Genomic DNA, 15,412 nt, shown 5'->3' on the forward strand with positions numbered 1-15,412 from the left:
CCAGTGCATGTTTGGGTTGGGGTTTTTGTTTTGGTTTTTTTTGTTGTTTTGTTTTGTTTTTTGTTTTGTTTTTTTAATTGGTTGGTTGGTTTTGTTGGGTTTTTTTCATATGGCACTACCATTGTAGACAAGATTTTGGAACCTAGTTGTTGTTGTTTCTTTGGAGAGAGGGGATAGTTTAGTGTTAGTATTAGCACTTGAATATAAATATCATGTTGTTTAATCTGCCTGCCTGGTTTCTGCCGTATTTTATTTTTAAAGAGTGTATGGCGTATGTGAAATGTTTCTCATGCAGTGCTCATTTCATCTTCTGTGCTTATGACTCAGAATTTGTAAGCAACCAGAAGTTATTTCCCATTGTTTTGTATCCAGTTTCTAACTCCCTACAAAATATTTTGTCAAGTTTATTATATGGATCAATGCTATGTAGCTAAAATTGAAACTAAAGGTACAAACAAGAATCTTCTGGTCAGGAAATAAAATCTTTTTGGTTTTTTTCATTCTTAATGGTTCTAACTGATCTATCTAATAGCATTTATTTTTATGGACCTTGTGGAATCTGTACCAAAATTGTCTGTCCTTAGTGAGGTCAGGATTTCCTTTGCGTAGCATAATAATAAAATACAGTAAGACAGTGCTTATACTAAACCTGTCTTTCCAGTCTTCTGATTGTCTCATTCTCCAAGTTGCCCTTAGTTTTTGATGGGGAGGCTAGGTTTTTCAGACCTTTTCCTGGTTATAAATTGTTAGCCACTTGTGTAAAGCTATCTTACCTGACTTTTAATTGTAGATAGTCTATGATGGATTGTTTACTGTGTTGTATTCTAAGCAAATTCTGAAACTTACCCTATTTCATAGTAATCTAAGCAAGCCAGTTTTGAGATGCTTTGATTTATCAGACTGAAGAATATTATAAGTATGTGTATGTTGTAGAGGAAAGAAATTCTTTTGTGTGATTTATCAAAAAAAGTTGGAAAGGAGCATTGAGCTGAAGCCTTTTGATATTTCTACATTAAAATCAGAGTGGTTTAATCTTGTAAATCATTAGTTATGGATTCTGTGTAACATAAAATATTTCCGCATTTAATTTGCAATTTCTGCTATCCTGTTTGAATCACTGAGACTGTATTTTAAAGGCATACAGTGAAAGAGACACTGTTTGAAATGTATGTTACATGTTGTGTCCACATTTGTCACCAAATTATTTGTAACTTAGTAAAACAATCATGAAAATTTGTATTGTACAATATCTCATCAATACTCTGCTTTGTTCCAGAAGATGCAGCAGATATATTAAGATGCAGATATATTAAGACAGTGTACTTCCCTAGAAAAATGGGAACAATGATACCATATGTGTCTAATTTTTATTTACTAATAATGTTAGTGTTACCTAGAATCACCAACAGAAGTTGAAACCCTGCTATATTAGATACTGATTCCAAAATTTCTGTGCCATTAACTTAGGATATATCTGGTTTGTTTTGTATGCATATCTAAACAGAGGTGTCAAAGGCAACTACAAAAGTTTAAATATTGACTGCTGTACTTAAGTGCTCTGAAAGTACTCTTAGCAAAGAAGATAGCCAATGCAGAAGTGGAATCAACACCGAAAAAGAAAAGTTTTCCATTTTAGAGATCCTGTATGGTTATAAACAAATCTAAAGACTATTAGAAGCAGGTAGAAAACAAGCAAGGAGTGTCAGTGCTGTAATAGAATATGCTGGCAAAATAAGCATTGTGTGCCGGGAAAAAAAAACAAATGTAAAAAATAACATACTGAAATACAACAAACGGCTTTTGTTCTTACTGTTAGTCTATATTTTAAATTGTTGTTTGCATGTATAATTTAAATCAACACTTCCATACATTAATATTTTATCCAGGGCTGTCTGAAATTCAGAGATAACATGCTCGCCACAGAGGCAAGGTTTATGGCATCTTTCCTAATTCTCTGATGCTAAGAACATTACATTGCTCTGAATCAGAATTTTAAAAATACTGTATGTGCTCATTCTGCAATGTTTCCCAAGTGTTAAAAAGGCCTCTTCAGAGCTGATAGATCATGGCACAGAACAGTCTACCTGACTTGCAGTCAAATGTTTCCTAAGACAATCACTAGCTGACTGATAAGTAATCTTAGCATAGGTTTTAATAGTGTGTAGGGCTGCTTACTTCAGATAGTATATGTGCCACAAGCGACCATTTTAGCTACCAAAAGTGATTTATTTGAAGCAAGGGTTCTGAGAGGTTTTCAAGGTAGTATTTACGGTGTTATGAAAAACAGATTCAATGACATGCTGTAAATCTTGTAAATAAATGTCATTTGCTGTGAGACAAAATTTCAGAACTTAAAAGAGAAATCAGGCTTCTATTGTTGCAAAGTATTTTTGATAGCTTATGATTAAATAAAAAGCAACTAGAAGCAATGGTATGTGGTGAAGTGTACTTTATTTATACCCTGTTTACTTGTGAAGGAGATGAGAAAAATGCATTCAGAGGGAAAAAATATTGTCAAGCATTGTGTGTGGTAGGGGAGAAACTAATTAGAGATAGAGAATAATAATGCAAAGACTTTGTAGCCTGTCAGACAGAGATCCTACATTGTGTTGTGAGCTAGGGCATGAGAAAAAACGGCAGCATTTACTGTCACAGAGAAACCAACCCACTATCTTAAAGAAGGTGTTATTTTCATCCTGCCTCTGCTATGTCATACTAGGTATTTTCTGGATGTGTTGCAGAAGTATTTGTTAATTGGAGCAGGAATGCTATTCAAGACTTCCTTGCAAGGCTTCAGTTTGTATTACCTTAAGCAAATACTTCTTACTGAAGCAAACACATAAATCTCATTAACTCAGGATATATGTAAAGCAGATATTCTGCTGCTCATCTTACATAAATTGCCAAAATCCTTGTTATCTCCCATTTTTAATTTTTTATTTAGCTCTGGTTCAAGGAAGTACGTAATATGTTGTCCATACATGTTGTATTATGGACAAACTTAAATATGATCTAATTTGGACTGAAATGCAAGGTGATAGAGCAATACATGTTACATTGTCATCCTAAATATAGATTTTTCTTAAAATTGGGGCATAACACTGCTAGATTTTTTGGTTTACCTATCTAAAAACCTTTATGTTTTTATTTATTTTAAACAAAATAAATGTATCTTGATTAACTGCTATTTTCTATAAATTTATAAGCAAAAACTATGGACTCATAAAAATATCTAATTAATACTACACATGTTTCTTGGCTTTTAATTTATGTTCTTAAACATATATTCTAACTGTTTTCCTGCTTGATGCAACTAAGACTTTGCTTTACTAAGACACTTCATAAAATGTTCCAAACCTGCACTCAGTCCTTTATTTCTTTTTCACAAAAAATTCAAGAGCACTGGGAAGTTTAGTTTATACACTGAATGACAGGTTGTCCCTACATCTTTGTAGCTGTAATGTAAACTAAAAGGGCAGACATACAAAATATTGTAAAGTTTGATATCAGAAGATTTATGAAAGAATATTTCAGAAGTATTTTAAAGGTGATTTAGGTTGTGGCCTTGGTGCTTTATTATATGCAGAAATGCACTGTCCTATTCATCTTGTATTTCAACCTTATGCTATAGTCAAGATCTGTTGTGCATAAGTATTGAAACACTTTTTGGTAACAAATGCTGAGAACTGCTCCCAGCCCCTGCCGAATTGAATCGGAAGAACTTAGTTATTCTCAGGTTTAGATTTTTGCTGTTGAAAAGTGTGAACATTTTTTAAATCCATTAGTTGGGTTTTGATTTCTGAGATTGTAAGGAAAATAGGTTTATGCTTCGGGATATTTAAATGACCAGAAAGAATCCAGAATATCACTGAGATACTTTAAATTACCATGTTTTTCTATAAGAAATGTGTGTTTGGTCAATATGTAAAATTCTGAAAATCATAATATGAGTATAAATATTATGCAATTCTGTATTTTTAAACTATTTTTATGTTAGACATAGTGTTCTTATTTACGTGTATGCATATTTATATATGTTGATAATTACCTATGCTTTGAAATCAGCGTGCTTGTGTTTATTTGCATTATTACACATTTAAACAAATGCATTTAATGCATCTATTTGAATGTGATACATTGTATACATGTGAGAACATTACTGTTTTAATGAAAGATTTTGAAGACTAAACACATTATGGCTAAGATTTTCTTATTTGCAAAAATTATTAAATTACCAGATATGGTCCCTGCAACATTTTAAATACTATTGCAAAAGTATGAAAAGCAAAATACTGATATACACTGTAAAGAAATTATTAAAGAACCATCATGCTCATTATGAGGTTCATAATTTAAAATTTTCTACTATGACTGTATGTAAAATCTCAACCATAACACTAAATTGTTTCTTTGCATTTGATTTATAATTTTAGAGTGTATTCTGCATGTTGAAATATGATTTAGAGGAGGAGGAATCATTCTTAAAAACAAACCAGTTAATTCGTAGGATTACATTCCTACATCATAAAGTACAATACTTGTTCTTAAATACATTGTGAAGATTAAACATATTTATATGTACATGTATTTTATCTTAGGGAGTCAACTATTTTATGTCCAAAGGCATACTAGATGATTCACCGAAAGAAATAGCTAAGTTTATCTTTTGCACAAGAACACTGAATTGGAAGAAGCTGAGAATCTACCTTGATGAAAGGTAATTCCAATTTCTCTTAAGATATTTTCTATTAATTTCCAGTGTTCATCCCCATTTAACAATATTTTGAATGCAGAGATGCCACTTCAAGGATGTAAAAAGGTAAGAAAATGCAGCTAGGTAATAGTTCTAAATCTGGGCAGTTACTCAGTTCAAGTATTTATGTGACTGTAACACTTAATAAGAATCCTCAAAAATATCACCTATAAGTGACAAATCTCACATCCTCACAAAATCTTACATAGATATTTTGCTGCTTTTTTTGACTTGATGGGTTTTTTTCTCTTTCTTGTGGGTCTTATTCAAAAAAAGCAATTATCACTTTACTAAGAGATGATAGCTTTTTAACTAATGTTGAATCATCTAACCATTACTTGGTTGTCTGATATTTCTTGACTGGAAATTGCACACACCTCCTGAAATGGAAGGGAGCATCCTCTTGGAGACATCAGGAGCTGCAGAAGGGAACTCTCTCCCTGCTGTAGCATGCCGTTCTGTCTCCACAGTACTTTCTCATGCCATCACGTTGGGGTAGGGCAATATGATGAAGAAAGAGAACAGTAACTGTACCTGAATAGGAAGAACAGAGGGCCAACAGCACTTCAACAGGAATCCTTTCCTGCTTCTCATCCTCTGCAGCCTGTACTACTAAAGGAATAAAAAGTCTGTAATGTTATCACCACTGGCAGTCCTGTGCAGTAAAACTTCAGATTTATAAATCATTTAGACAATAATAAAAATACAAAACCATTTAATGGATGAGATTGCAAGTTAATGTTAGCGACTCCTACTGCCATTTATCTTCCCTTCAGAAACAGAGTATGATCAGGCACTAAAAATAAAAACTACTTTTTTAAGTGCTGAAACTTGCAAGCAAGGTAAAAATCAGGATAAACATAGGAAAATATTCTTAGGTTCACTTCAAATTTGCTTCCAAATTTTCTTCTACTGTCTTTTGCACATCTGGTAATACAGGTGTGGTCTGAATCTTTTATATGTGTCTGTTTCAGTGCAAAACACTTGAGAACTGATGGACTTCCATGAGCAAATTTTGCCTAGCTGAACCCTGGTTTTAAGACAATCCTGTAACAGCTTCTACTTAGACATCAAAATGTGTGGCATACATCAGTCTATTCCCTTTACAGCCTTTTTTAGTGGTTTTGTCGCAGATTAAAGGAATCAAAGCCTCTGTGTAGACCTTGATTGAATATGCATACAAACTTTGAGTTCTGATTTGTGTATGCTTTTATAGTATTTGGCTACAAATAGGCAAAGAACATGTGTTTATATTATCTTTGTGCTGTTAGTGATAATTTTGCCTTTTAGCAAAAACAAAAGCTCATACGATTCTAAAGCTTTAATTTTTGTTTTTAACATCTACACATTTTAATATTTAAACAGTTAAAAGAAACTTTTCTAATGATTTTTTGTTCTGCCAGGAGAGATGTTTTGGATGACCTTGTGACGCTGCACAACTTCAGAAATCAGTTCTTGCCAAATGCACTGAGAGAGTTCTTCAGACACATTCACGCTCCTGAGGAGCGTGGGGAGTACCTTGAAACTCTCATAACAAAGTTTTCTCACAGATTCTGTGCTTGCAATCCTGATTTGATGAGAGAGCTTGGCCTTAGCCCTGGTAAGCAAAAATGAGCAGTGGATCAGTCTTTATACTTCTGGATGATGGTGCTGTTTCTGATAGCTTTAAAATCAGTGCCTGAACATGTATATCTGAAAGTACAAAATGGTTCAGTATAGAGTCATCATCCCACTTGGGTTGAAAAAAAACCAAAAAAACATACAGATTCTTTTTTTAGCTGATTACTTGAGTTTATTTCCATGTTATCTTTCCTTCATTTTTGTATGTACTTTGAGCTTTTTTCTTTTCTGAAGTTCCTCTTGCAGAGTCTTACTTAACATTTTACCTTGTGGATAGTCTCACAGAAATGAAAGGGAATATCGGGCCACATTCAAGTTAACAAGCATTTGTAATTGGCTGGAGGAGGCAGTTTTCAGCAGTGGAACTGCTTACATATTTAAAAGATAATCTTTTGCAGGATGTTGACTTTAGTTTACACAATCTTCAAGAATCTGTTTAAATAAAAATGTATAAAGCCCTTAGTGGCTTTTGGATTATGTAGAAATATTAAGAGATTTGTAAATTCTCATTTGGCAGTGTGCTGACATTATTACTTTGAAAGTTGCTATATTAAATTTTATTTCTATGGATACTTTTCTGAGTAGTTATATGTATATGTGTATGTGCATATATATAAAATTATAAGCCTAGATGATAAAGACCATAAGGTTCTTAGACAGGGAAAAATACTTTTAATGATCACAGTTTCTTTTTTAAACGTTTTTTATTTATTCTTTCTTGTCTAGATGCAGTTTATGTACTGTGTTACTCTTTGATTCTACTTTCAATTGATCTAACAAGCCCTCATGTGAAGAACAAAATGTCAAAGAGGGAATTCATCCGAAACACACGACGAGCTGCACAGAATATTAGTGAAGATTTTGTAGGGCACCTTTATGACAACATCTACCTTATTGGCCACGTGGCTGCCTAAAAGCACAATTTGTTAGCACTTAAAATTTGTAATTTTCAAAAACTACATCAATTCAAGATATTAATTATTTTGTAGAGATGGGGGTTATTTTAGTGCTGGTCATTCTAACCTCTGTATGCAATCAAAGTTTGTGTGTGTAAGTGTGTGTATGTGTAAACTACCTTTTCTATCTATTTACTGTGGGAACAGAAGGATTTTTTTTCATATTTTTTTTTATTTTTGCACAAAACGATGCCATTAGTCTGACACAGCCATTTATGAATGTTAAACTGACATTACAGTCTAAGATGAAAAAGTGGTGAATTTGTGCATTAGATCTGCTTGAAACTTTAATAAGTTAACTCTTTTTAGAATACCATGTAATGTGTATATATTTAACTAAAGAGATTTATAATCATAATTATTTTATTGTAAAGTATTTTAACTAAAATTTCTCTTTTATCTCTTAAATTAGTGTTTGACTTTCGTTTGCATTTTTTTACAATGCTGACTACCTCAGATACTTAAGTTAGAGGAACATTGATCTGGATACTACAATAAAGTTTATTCTAGGAGAGTTAGAACACTTGTAAAATATCTAAGCTGGTGTTTTATACTATATTTATTAACTTGAATTAGCATGTTGCCAATCAAATATTCACTCAATTTTAAAGATTACAGGTTCTATTTTAGGTGAGCCCTGATGCCATATAGGGTTAGCCAGGGGAAATCATGCAGTGTACAGAGAGGTTTATGTTACTGACATACATAACCTATTTTGCAGATACTGGTTTTTGGGAAACAGGGCAACTACGATCACTTGTTCAGTGCAGTAAGCAAGAAAAAATCTGAACAAGGAAAGTGGTAGGAGTGAGTAACATGTTGCTGCTTTCAGCTGGTTCCCTCAGTCTAGAAGTGTCAATGATGGAAATGCCTCGGCAAATGTATACCAGATGACTTTTGCTAAAGCTGTTAAAAACTGACAGTGCAAGATTAGAGCAGTGACTGTGCAGGATTGGAGAGCCATTTCAGAGTCAGATGCTGAATTACTAAGTCGGTCATGTAGCTGGATTTTAAACAACTCTAAATTCATGGAAATACTGCAAAAATTACTTGGTCAGGTTGTGTCTTGACATTTTCTGAAGTGTGGAGAATATTAACAGTGGAACTGCTGTGCGTGTGCAGGAATTGACTAAGGATTTGCCTAGTTTTTGTTCAGACAACTGACTGAGCAGTTGATGTAGCGTAGTTGAAGTAGGAGCTGTTCTTGATTATGTTTGTTTACTTAATATTCAGCTATCAGTAGCATCTGGATACATCATGGTAACAAGTATATTTCTTCTTTTTCCCTACCATACCATGAGGTGATGTGGGAAGGTATTCTTAATCTGTAAAACAGAACTAATCTGAGTTTTTATGTAGAAAGCCTATTGCAGAGCCAAGAATTTAATTCAGGAATGACCCCTCACAGCCATGCCCTTTGCCTATGCTGCTGCTTTCTGTTTAGCACCTAGAGAGTGTTACGTTTGTTTTAGATGTGAGAAAGACAGTCCATACAAAGGTTATGTAAATGACAGGAAGAAAAAGTTGTAGCTATTACTGCTGTTTCAAGTGTTTATAGCTCTGCTCCACAAACCGAAATGCTTGCAAAAAAAGTACTTTTTTATTACATTACCTTTGATCAAATGTAAATGCCGTTGCATTTATGTAGCATACACAGCCAAAGCCAGGAGCCAGCAGTATTGCGGCCGCGTTCCAGACAGGTTTACAGTATCACCTACCTTGCTCAGGGTAACTACTCCTCACCCAGTGTTGTTTCATGTGTTGCAGAAAGTCCAAGGATGCGTTCTGCAGTGGTCAGTTAATCTCAAACACAAATTAAGAGTGTATGGTACAGTGGGGAGCTTTGTTTAAGGCACAGGTGTCTGCTCCTGTACTACAGAAAAAAACATTGAAAGCTTTTCATGTAATTTGTAAAACCAGTTATAAAGGACAAGTGTCTCTGGGCTCTTTTAAGTGGTCTGGAGACAGCAGAATATAGTTTTCTAAGAAACACTCCTCAAAGGTTACACATTTTAAAAGAAGAATTTAGTGAATTTTGAAATTAGAACTTTTCTTGGTAGAAATTACTTTCTTCTCAAATCACAGTTGCAGAGCAAAGTTTAATTCTCTTCTGACATATGCTTAGGTTGACATTAGTGATACTGGTTTTGATTTTGCACTAATAAGAGTATGAATTGTTAATCTGCGTTTCTCCTAATTCCGGGTTACCCTGATGCAGTACAAAACCTTCAGGCAGACAGAACGTGTTTTTTCTGGAATAGATGAGTACACCTATTAGCAAGGTCTAGAAAACTTCTAGGCCAGTGTAGCAGCCAAGAAGATAAATTAGAAACAGGATGATACAATTCAAGTTTCCATAAGACAAGGCCAGGGTAAAAGAAAACGAAACCCTAATGACATACAGATAACATCTGATCTTCACAACAGGATTTGGAACAGTGTTAGAGGATTAGCACCCAACTCATGCTGTACATTATGTTACTAACTCAGAGTGGAACAGAAAACAGCAAACACAACATGCCACGTGTGAATTCCCTCAGAGGCAATCACGAAGCAACTAATTAATACAGACGTTTCTTCTGTCCTTTTTCCAGTTTGAGTCTAGCTCTAAAGTACCTGAAAAGTAGTTTTTTGCATTTAGACTTTACATGAAGTTAATTTTCTGTCTTAAAAGAAGAAAAAAAGTCTTAATAAGATGTAATAATATTCTTAAAAAGTGACAAAAATTGTCTTGGTTGTCCTCCAAAAACTCTTTAAAAAAGAAAGTTTTATGCAATGTTTTCTTCAATGCACTTGGTGTCTCCACGCACATTTTAAAATAATGATACTTCATTGATCCACATGTCACTAAATGATGTGATGTGGAAATAGCTACTTGATCAAGCACTTCAGAAGACTTAGGCAGAGGATCTCTAACCAAATTACATGAGCAAGATCATGCTTATAACTGTGAAGTGATTCTCAAGCTATTGTGACTCCACCAGTGCATGTCCTTTGAACTTTGGCCATGTGGTGTTGCCTTAACTGTATGCACTGTACACAGCACTGAAGGAAGAAGAGACCCTGCAGCCCATCCCACTGCAAAAACTCACTGTTCTGTCCTAAAAGACACTGGAATTGTTCTGAATGGCCATTTCTGAAAGTTTGGTAACTTCAGTATACACAGATGTGACAGAAGGAAAACTTTTCTGTTTATGTTGAAAAAATGTGTGTACCTGTGTCCATGTAAAGTGTCACACAAATGCAGCTTATGTTTGCTTTTATAAAGTCTGAGGGTCTGATGGCATTTATTGAAGGAATATGGCATATATTAGATATTCACATGGCTTAGCATCTGATATTATCTGTTTTCTCAAACTCTGTTTCTGTCTAGAATACTTTGCATTCAAACTTTAGGCAACACATTTATACAGCTTTGACTTTTTAAAATAAATCAAAGCTGCTGCAACATACAGAAACAAACACAAGTTTGTTCAACAAATACAAATTTGAGATATGATTGTCAATTTTGAAGCAAGTGAGAAATTTGCATTCAGGCAAAAAAATTCAATTTGTTCTCTTTAACCTTTCCCTTCCACCCTCCCCCCCCCCAACACTGGAAAAAGAAAAAATGTAAACAGTTTCAAAATACAGCTTTAAGAAAATAAACTGACTAGCTAGACAAACAAATGTTACTATTTCTTCTTCAGTATTCTGCAGTTTATTAATGTTCTTAACATAAGCAAGTTTATCAACAGGAATTGCTCTTTTTCAAAGTGGTAATACTTTTGTTCTTTGTGTAAGGATGTCATTGTGCAATCTGATACTGTTTGCAGCTCTGTTTTTAGAAAACAAGTATTATTTTAATCACTTAAACAAAAATTAGGTATACCTCCTTGATCATGTTAAAATGTCAAAATTATAATAAGCATTTGGGAAAGTCAGATTTACTTGCCCTTTATTGAATTAGGATTTTTTTTTCTTTTAAAATATTTAATGGATGTATTAAAACTAATAAACATTAAGGCTGATGACTGGTTCTCTGCCATTGTAAAATCTCCCACTCTAAGCTCAAAAGCACTATTAAGGTGGGCAAAGAACACATTCCTGTGTCTCACATCAGCATATTATGGTTTCATTTTGCCTTGAAAGAGAAATACAATCTTTTATAATCTGCATGTAATAGCAATTTTAGTAAGATAAAATTTTATGTGATAATCTAATATTATTTATGAAATCTTTAAAGTTCAGGCTTGACATGTGTAATTAAATCATAGATAGCTAGGAGTAGTTACAGAAGTGTGTCTGTAAAAAACCTAAAGGAGATCACATTGCTCCTTCATCACCTCAGTGTTTTTACTAATATTAATGTTAGTAAATTTGCAGTTTTCCTCTCTTATTCATATAAATATGCTTAGAGAAAATATTTAAATTGAATACTTCCATTTCCTATGTGAATTTTACTTGCATTAAAAACAAACTTTCTGTACTTAAAATATTAGAAAAAAACTTCAATTCATTGAAAGAAAAAAGAGGCTCTTAATTTTCAGTTGTGACTCACTCCTAGACCCTAATAGAGAAAACAAGCAGAAAGCACTTTTCAAATTCCCAGCAATCAAAAAAAATGCATTTTTTTAAGCTTAAGAATAGTGTATGTGTACCTAACAGAAATCAAGCATGTTTTTGTGAGAGCAATATGGTCAGGATACCAGTTATTTACAGGGAGAGTATTCATTTGTAAAAGTTAGCTTTCTTCTTGGCAGTGTTGGAGTGGAATGTTGGATTTAATTTAAAATGATTAATGAGATTTTGTCAGACTCCCTGCCTTTACCACCACTGCAGTTTGTCAGCACAACAACCTGGGAAACCCGGACGCCACTCTGTCGCCCAGAACTGCTTTCCAGGAAAAAATAAACCCGAGTAACTAGTGCCAGGTACGTGTCGATAGTATTGTCTTTCAGCTGTTGAAAGTTGAACTCTAAGCTGGGACATTTACACATTCTGAGGAAGTGAACCTCATTTGTTATTTCAATAGTCTGATTTTGACAGTGGGTACCAGTGTAAACTTAAATTTTTAGAGCAAGCATAGCCATTTTTTTAGCCTTGTGGAAAATCCTATAATCCATGCAGAAGAGAAAGACTTTAAAAGGTAAAAATATGTTTCACAACTTATTTAGCTAAGTTTTTTCTGGAGAATGACCATCTATTCAATCTGTATACTGTATTCTGTTAGGAGGAACTCATCCTTTGAGCACTATGCATGCCAGTAGCTTGCTGAGTGGCAAGGAATGTTCTGTTGGACTTGAGACAGATGCATCAGTGTGTATGCCAAGAGCCAAAATCCGACAAGTTTGCAATACTTCTCATATATGACCATAATACAAGCAAATGAGTAATTCTTTTGAAATGTAAGGTTGACATTGAAAGTTACTTAGAATTTGTCTTCTTTGCTTTCCTTGTGGAAATTTGTTCTGTTGATCTACAGTTTGAGCATTGTGTTTTCTTATGCATGAGATACTCAGAATATTTCAATTTCAAAAGCAGCCTTCCCCTTCTGAGAAAACATGCCTGCCTGTGCTGTGCAAGTCCTACAGTCACATAATGCTGTATCAAAAAACTGACCTTGAATTCACTCCTTTGAACACCTTTATATACCAGTTCTATCCATTAACTCAGCAGGCAAAATATCCTGCAGGCTTTACAGAGATGTAGGTGGTGAAAAAGAGTTTGTACTGCTCTGCTGCACCAGACAGGACATGCCCCTTTGAGGGGCATAATGGCACATGTATTCTTTGCATTAATTTTATCTTGGCTGCTTTTTATATGTTAAAAAAATAATATTTTCACAACTGCAGTTTCCCTGTCTTCAGATCCAGAATTCAGGCTAATTGTCATAATTTCATGTAACACAACAGAACTGAAACATATTTTTATAGCTGGAGAACTTCTTGAGTTTACTTGCTTTCTGCAGTATTGATCACCTGCATGACAAAACAAACAAGGAAATCACAGAACTTCTTTACAAGTTCTAAAGAAGTGCATCTCTCAGCGTGCTTCTTAGTAACAATCAAGATGCTGTATTTTTTCACATTAAATGTAACTTCTTATTTCTATATTCTACTTAGGAATTTATATCAATAAAAGTATTTATTACTGTTCCACATGGTCTGAAGTCTGACAGCACCATTTCTGATTTGTATTAGCAAAAGTTGACTTTTTTGGGTTTTTTTTCCCATGGAATAGCAGAAAAAATTAAATATTCAACATTCATCTAGAATGCTTGAATTTTTTTTCCATATAAATAAGGTTTAGATATGGAATAAAATACAGAAGTAATACAGAAGCTGATTAGTAATCAGCTTTTGTTAAATTATTTTTCATCTTTTTAAAAGTAAAATATGATCTCCCTTTCTTGGTATTAAGTCTTCACGATGTGAGTAGTGCTGCACAACATATACTGAAAATCACAGCACTTAAAGGGTTAATTGGAAGAGCTAAATGGAATATAGATATTATTCTGGCTTCCTATGTAAGATAGATTTTATTTAAAATCATAAACACTCTGAAATGTATTGAAAATTCTTTTCAATTAGTGATATTTAATAATAAGTTAAATTGTCAGTCATAAATCAAGATGTATAGCCTGAGTCTAAAGATTCAAATTAGTAAAACAGAAAAAAAGCAAAGGAAATTTTCTGACAAGACTTTATTAAAGCTAAACTTTTGTTGGTTTTAATGTAGATCGAGACAGAAGTTTTGAAGAAATGAGATTGGTGGTCTCTGTAAGAGGATACCAGGTCCCAGACATATTCATACCTCATCCTCCCTCTTTCCTGCAGTAACATAACAGCTTTTCTGCCCTGCCTGACACATCTGCACCCTTCCTACAGCTGTCCACAGGGAAACAGTGAAGTCTTTCTTTGCAAACTACATCTCTTCCCCCAAATTAGTAAATAGTGTGTAATCGTGTTACTTTTAAAATACAAAGTGTTCTCTGTAATTTCTTCACAGTGATTAAATAACAGAAAAAAGAGAAATTAGCAGTTAAGAAGTACTCTCAGTGAGTATCAGTATTTTCTAAGTACAGACAGTTCTATTATAGAAAAGCAACAGAAAAGGAAGCCTATGTTGCAAAGTGTACAGTGTTATGTCAATAACTTTTAGATAAAATATTTAATTTTGCTCTCTGAGCATCATTGCCCAGGCTTTCCCCAATCCATTCCAAAGCCATCCGCAGATTAATTTCATGCTAATTAATGATCTTTAGTCTGTTTTAGAAGTTGTTCACCACAAATTTGAACTAAGAAGAATTTTACACAGAATATGAGATAATACTTGGAGAAGCTTATCTGTGTTTTCCTTGCCACACACCCAAGTTACACCCTAGTAAAGCTGTTGCCCTACCTCTGTCAAAAGCAAATTGGTAACTCGAGGAGATTCGGGATGTCATTGCATTGGGAGAAATAAAGGTTTAGAAGTCTCTTTAATGACTCACCTCCTAACAGAGCCATGGTCAACACACTGTTTAAGGTAATAGATGTCACTGTGTTATCAACTGAAAGAAAGCAGTATTTTCACATCTTCTTGGATAATGTATTCTCAATAAAGAAGAGGAACCAAAAGGAAATTTTGAAGGCTTTATGCTTAATGCAAGTAGTGCTAGTAATGCTGTTACTTCATACAAGTAGTGCCAAAAAGCATTTAATCTCAGAGCAAAGAGAAATAGTAAAATTCAATGATTGTGATGGAAAGGAGATCTGTAAAATAAATAGCAGAGTCCCACCTGTACAGGTGCAGCAGTATATTGGTGTAAAGGAAAGGATGTCTCAGTTTTAGTATGTAACTACATATATAAGACTATAATTTTCTCTAGCAGTGATTAAAGCACCCATTTGGCTTCACCCCCTTGGTAGCCAGGCCTCAGTATACAGGTGTACCACATAATGGAGCACAGGAGAATTTGTGTGTTAGTAGGCTGATGAGGTAACCTGTCTGCTGTGGCAGGCACTTCTCACAAACAGCCTTTGGTGAATCAGCAGCATTGTAAAGCCTTCTGCAAAGACGTTTGTCACTTGCCATATTACAAAGTTTAGAAGGAATACTC

At 34.0% G+C, this 15,412-nt stretch overlaps 1 protein-coding gene across 3 annotated transcripts in view; it reads left to right on the top strand.

Annotated features, from left to right (window-relative positions):
* Positions 1-13,471, top strand: part of FBXO8 (F-box protein 8) — a 20,388-nt gene extending 6,917 nt beyond the window's left edge. For all 3 annotated transcript variants that reach the window (XM_053941685.1, XM_053941684.1, XM_053941683.1), the window contains exons 4-6: positions 4,599-4,717; positions 6,157-6,353; positions 7,100-13,471. In XM_053941685.1, the coding sequence (XP_053797660.1) occupies positions 4,599-4,717; positions 6,157-6,353; positions 7,100-7,287 (504 nt within the window). In that variant the 3' untranslated portion in view covers positions 7,288-13,471. The remainder of the gene's footprint in view (positions 1-4,598; positions 4,718-6,156; positions 6,354-7,099) is intronic.
* The last annotated feature ends 1,941 nt before the right edge of the window (positions 13,472-15,412 follow it).

The sequence above is a fragment of the Vidua chalybeata genome, chromosome 4 (assembly GCF_026979565.1).
Source record: "Vidua chalybeata isolate OUT-0048 chromosome 4, bVidCha1 merged haplotype, whole genome shotgun sequence".
Lineage (NCBI taxonomy): Eukaryota > Metazoa > Chordata > Aves > Passeriformes > Viduidae > Vidua > Vidua chalybeata.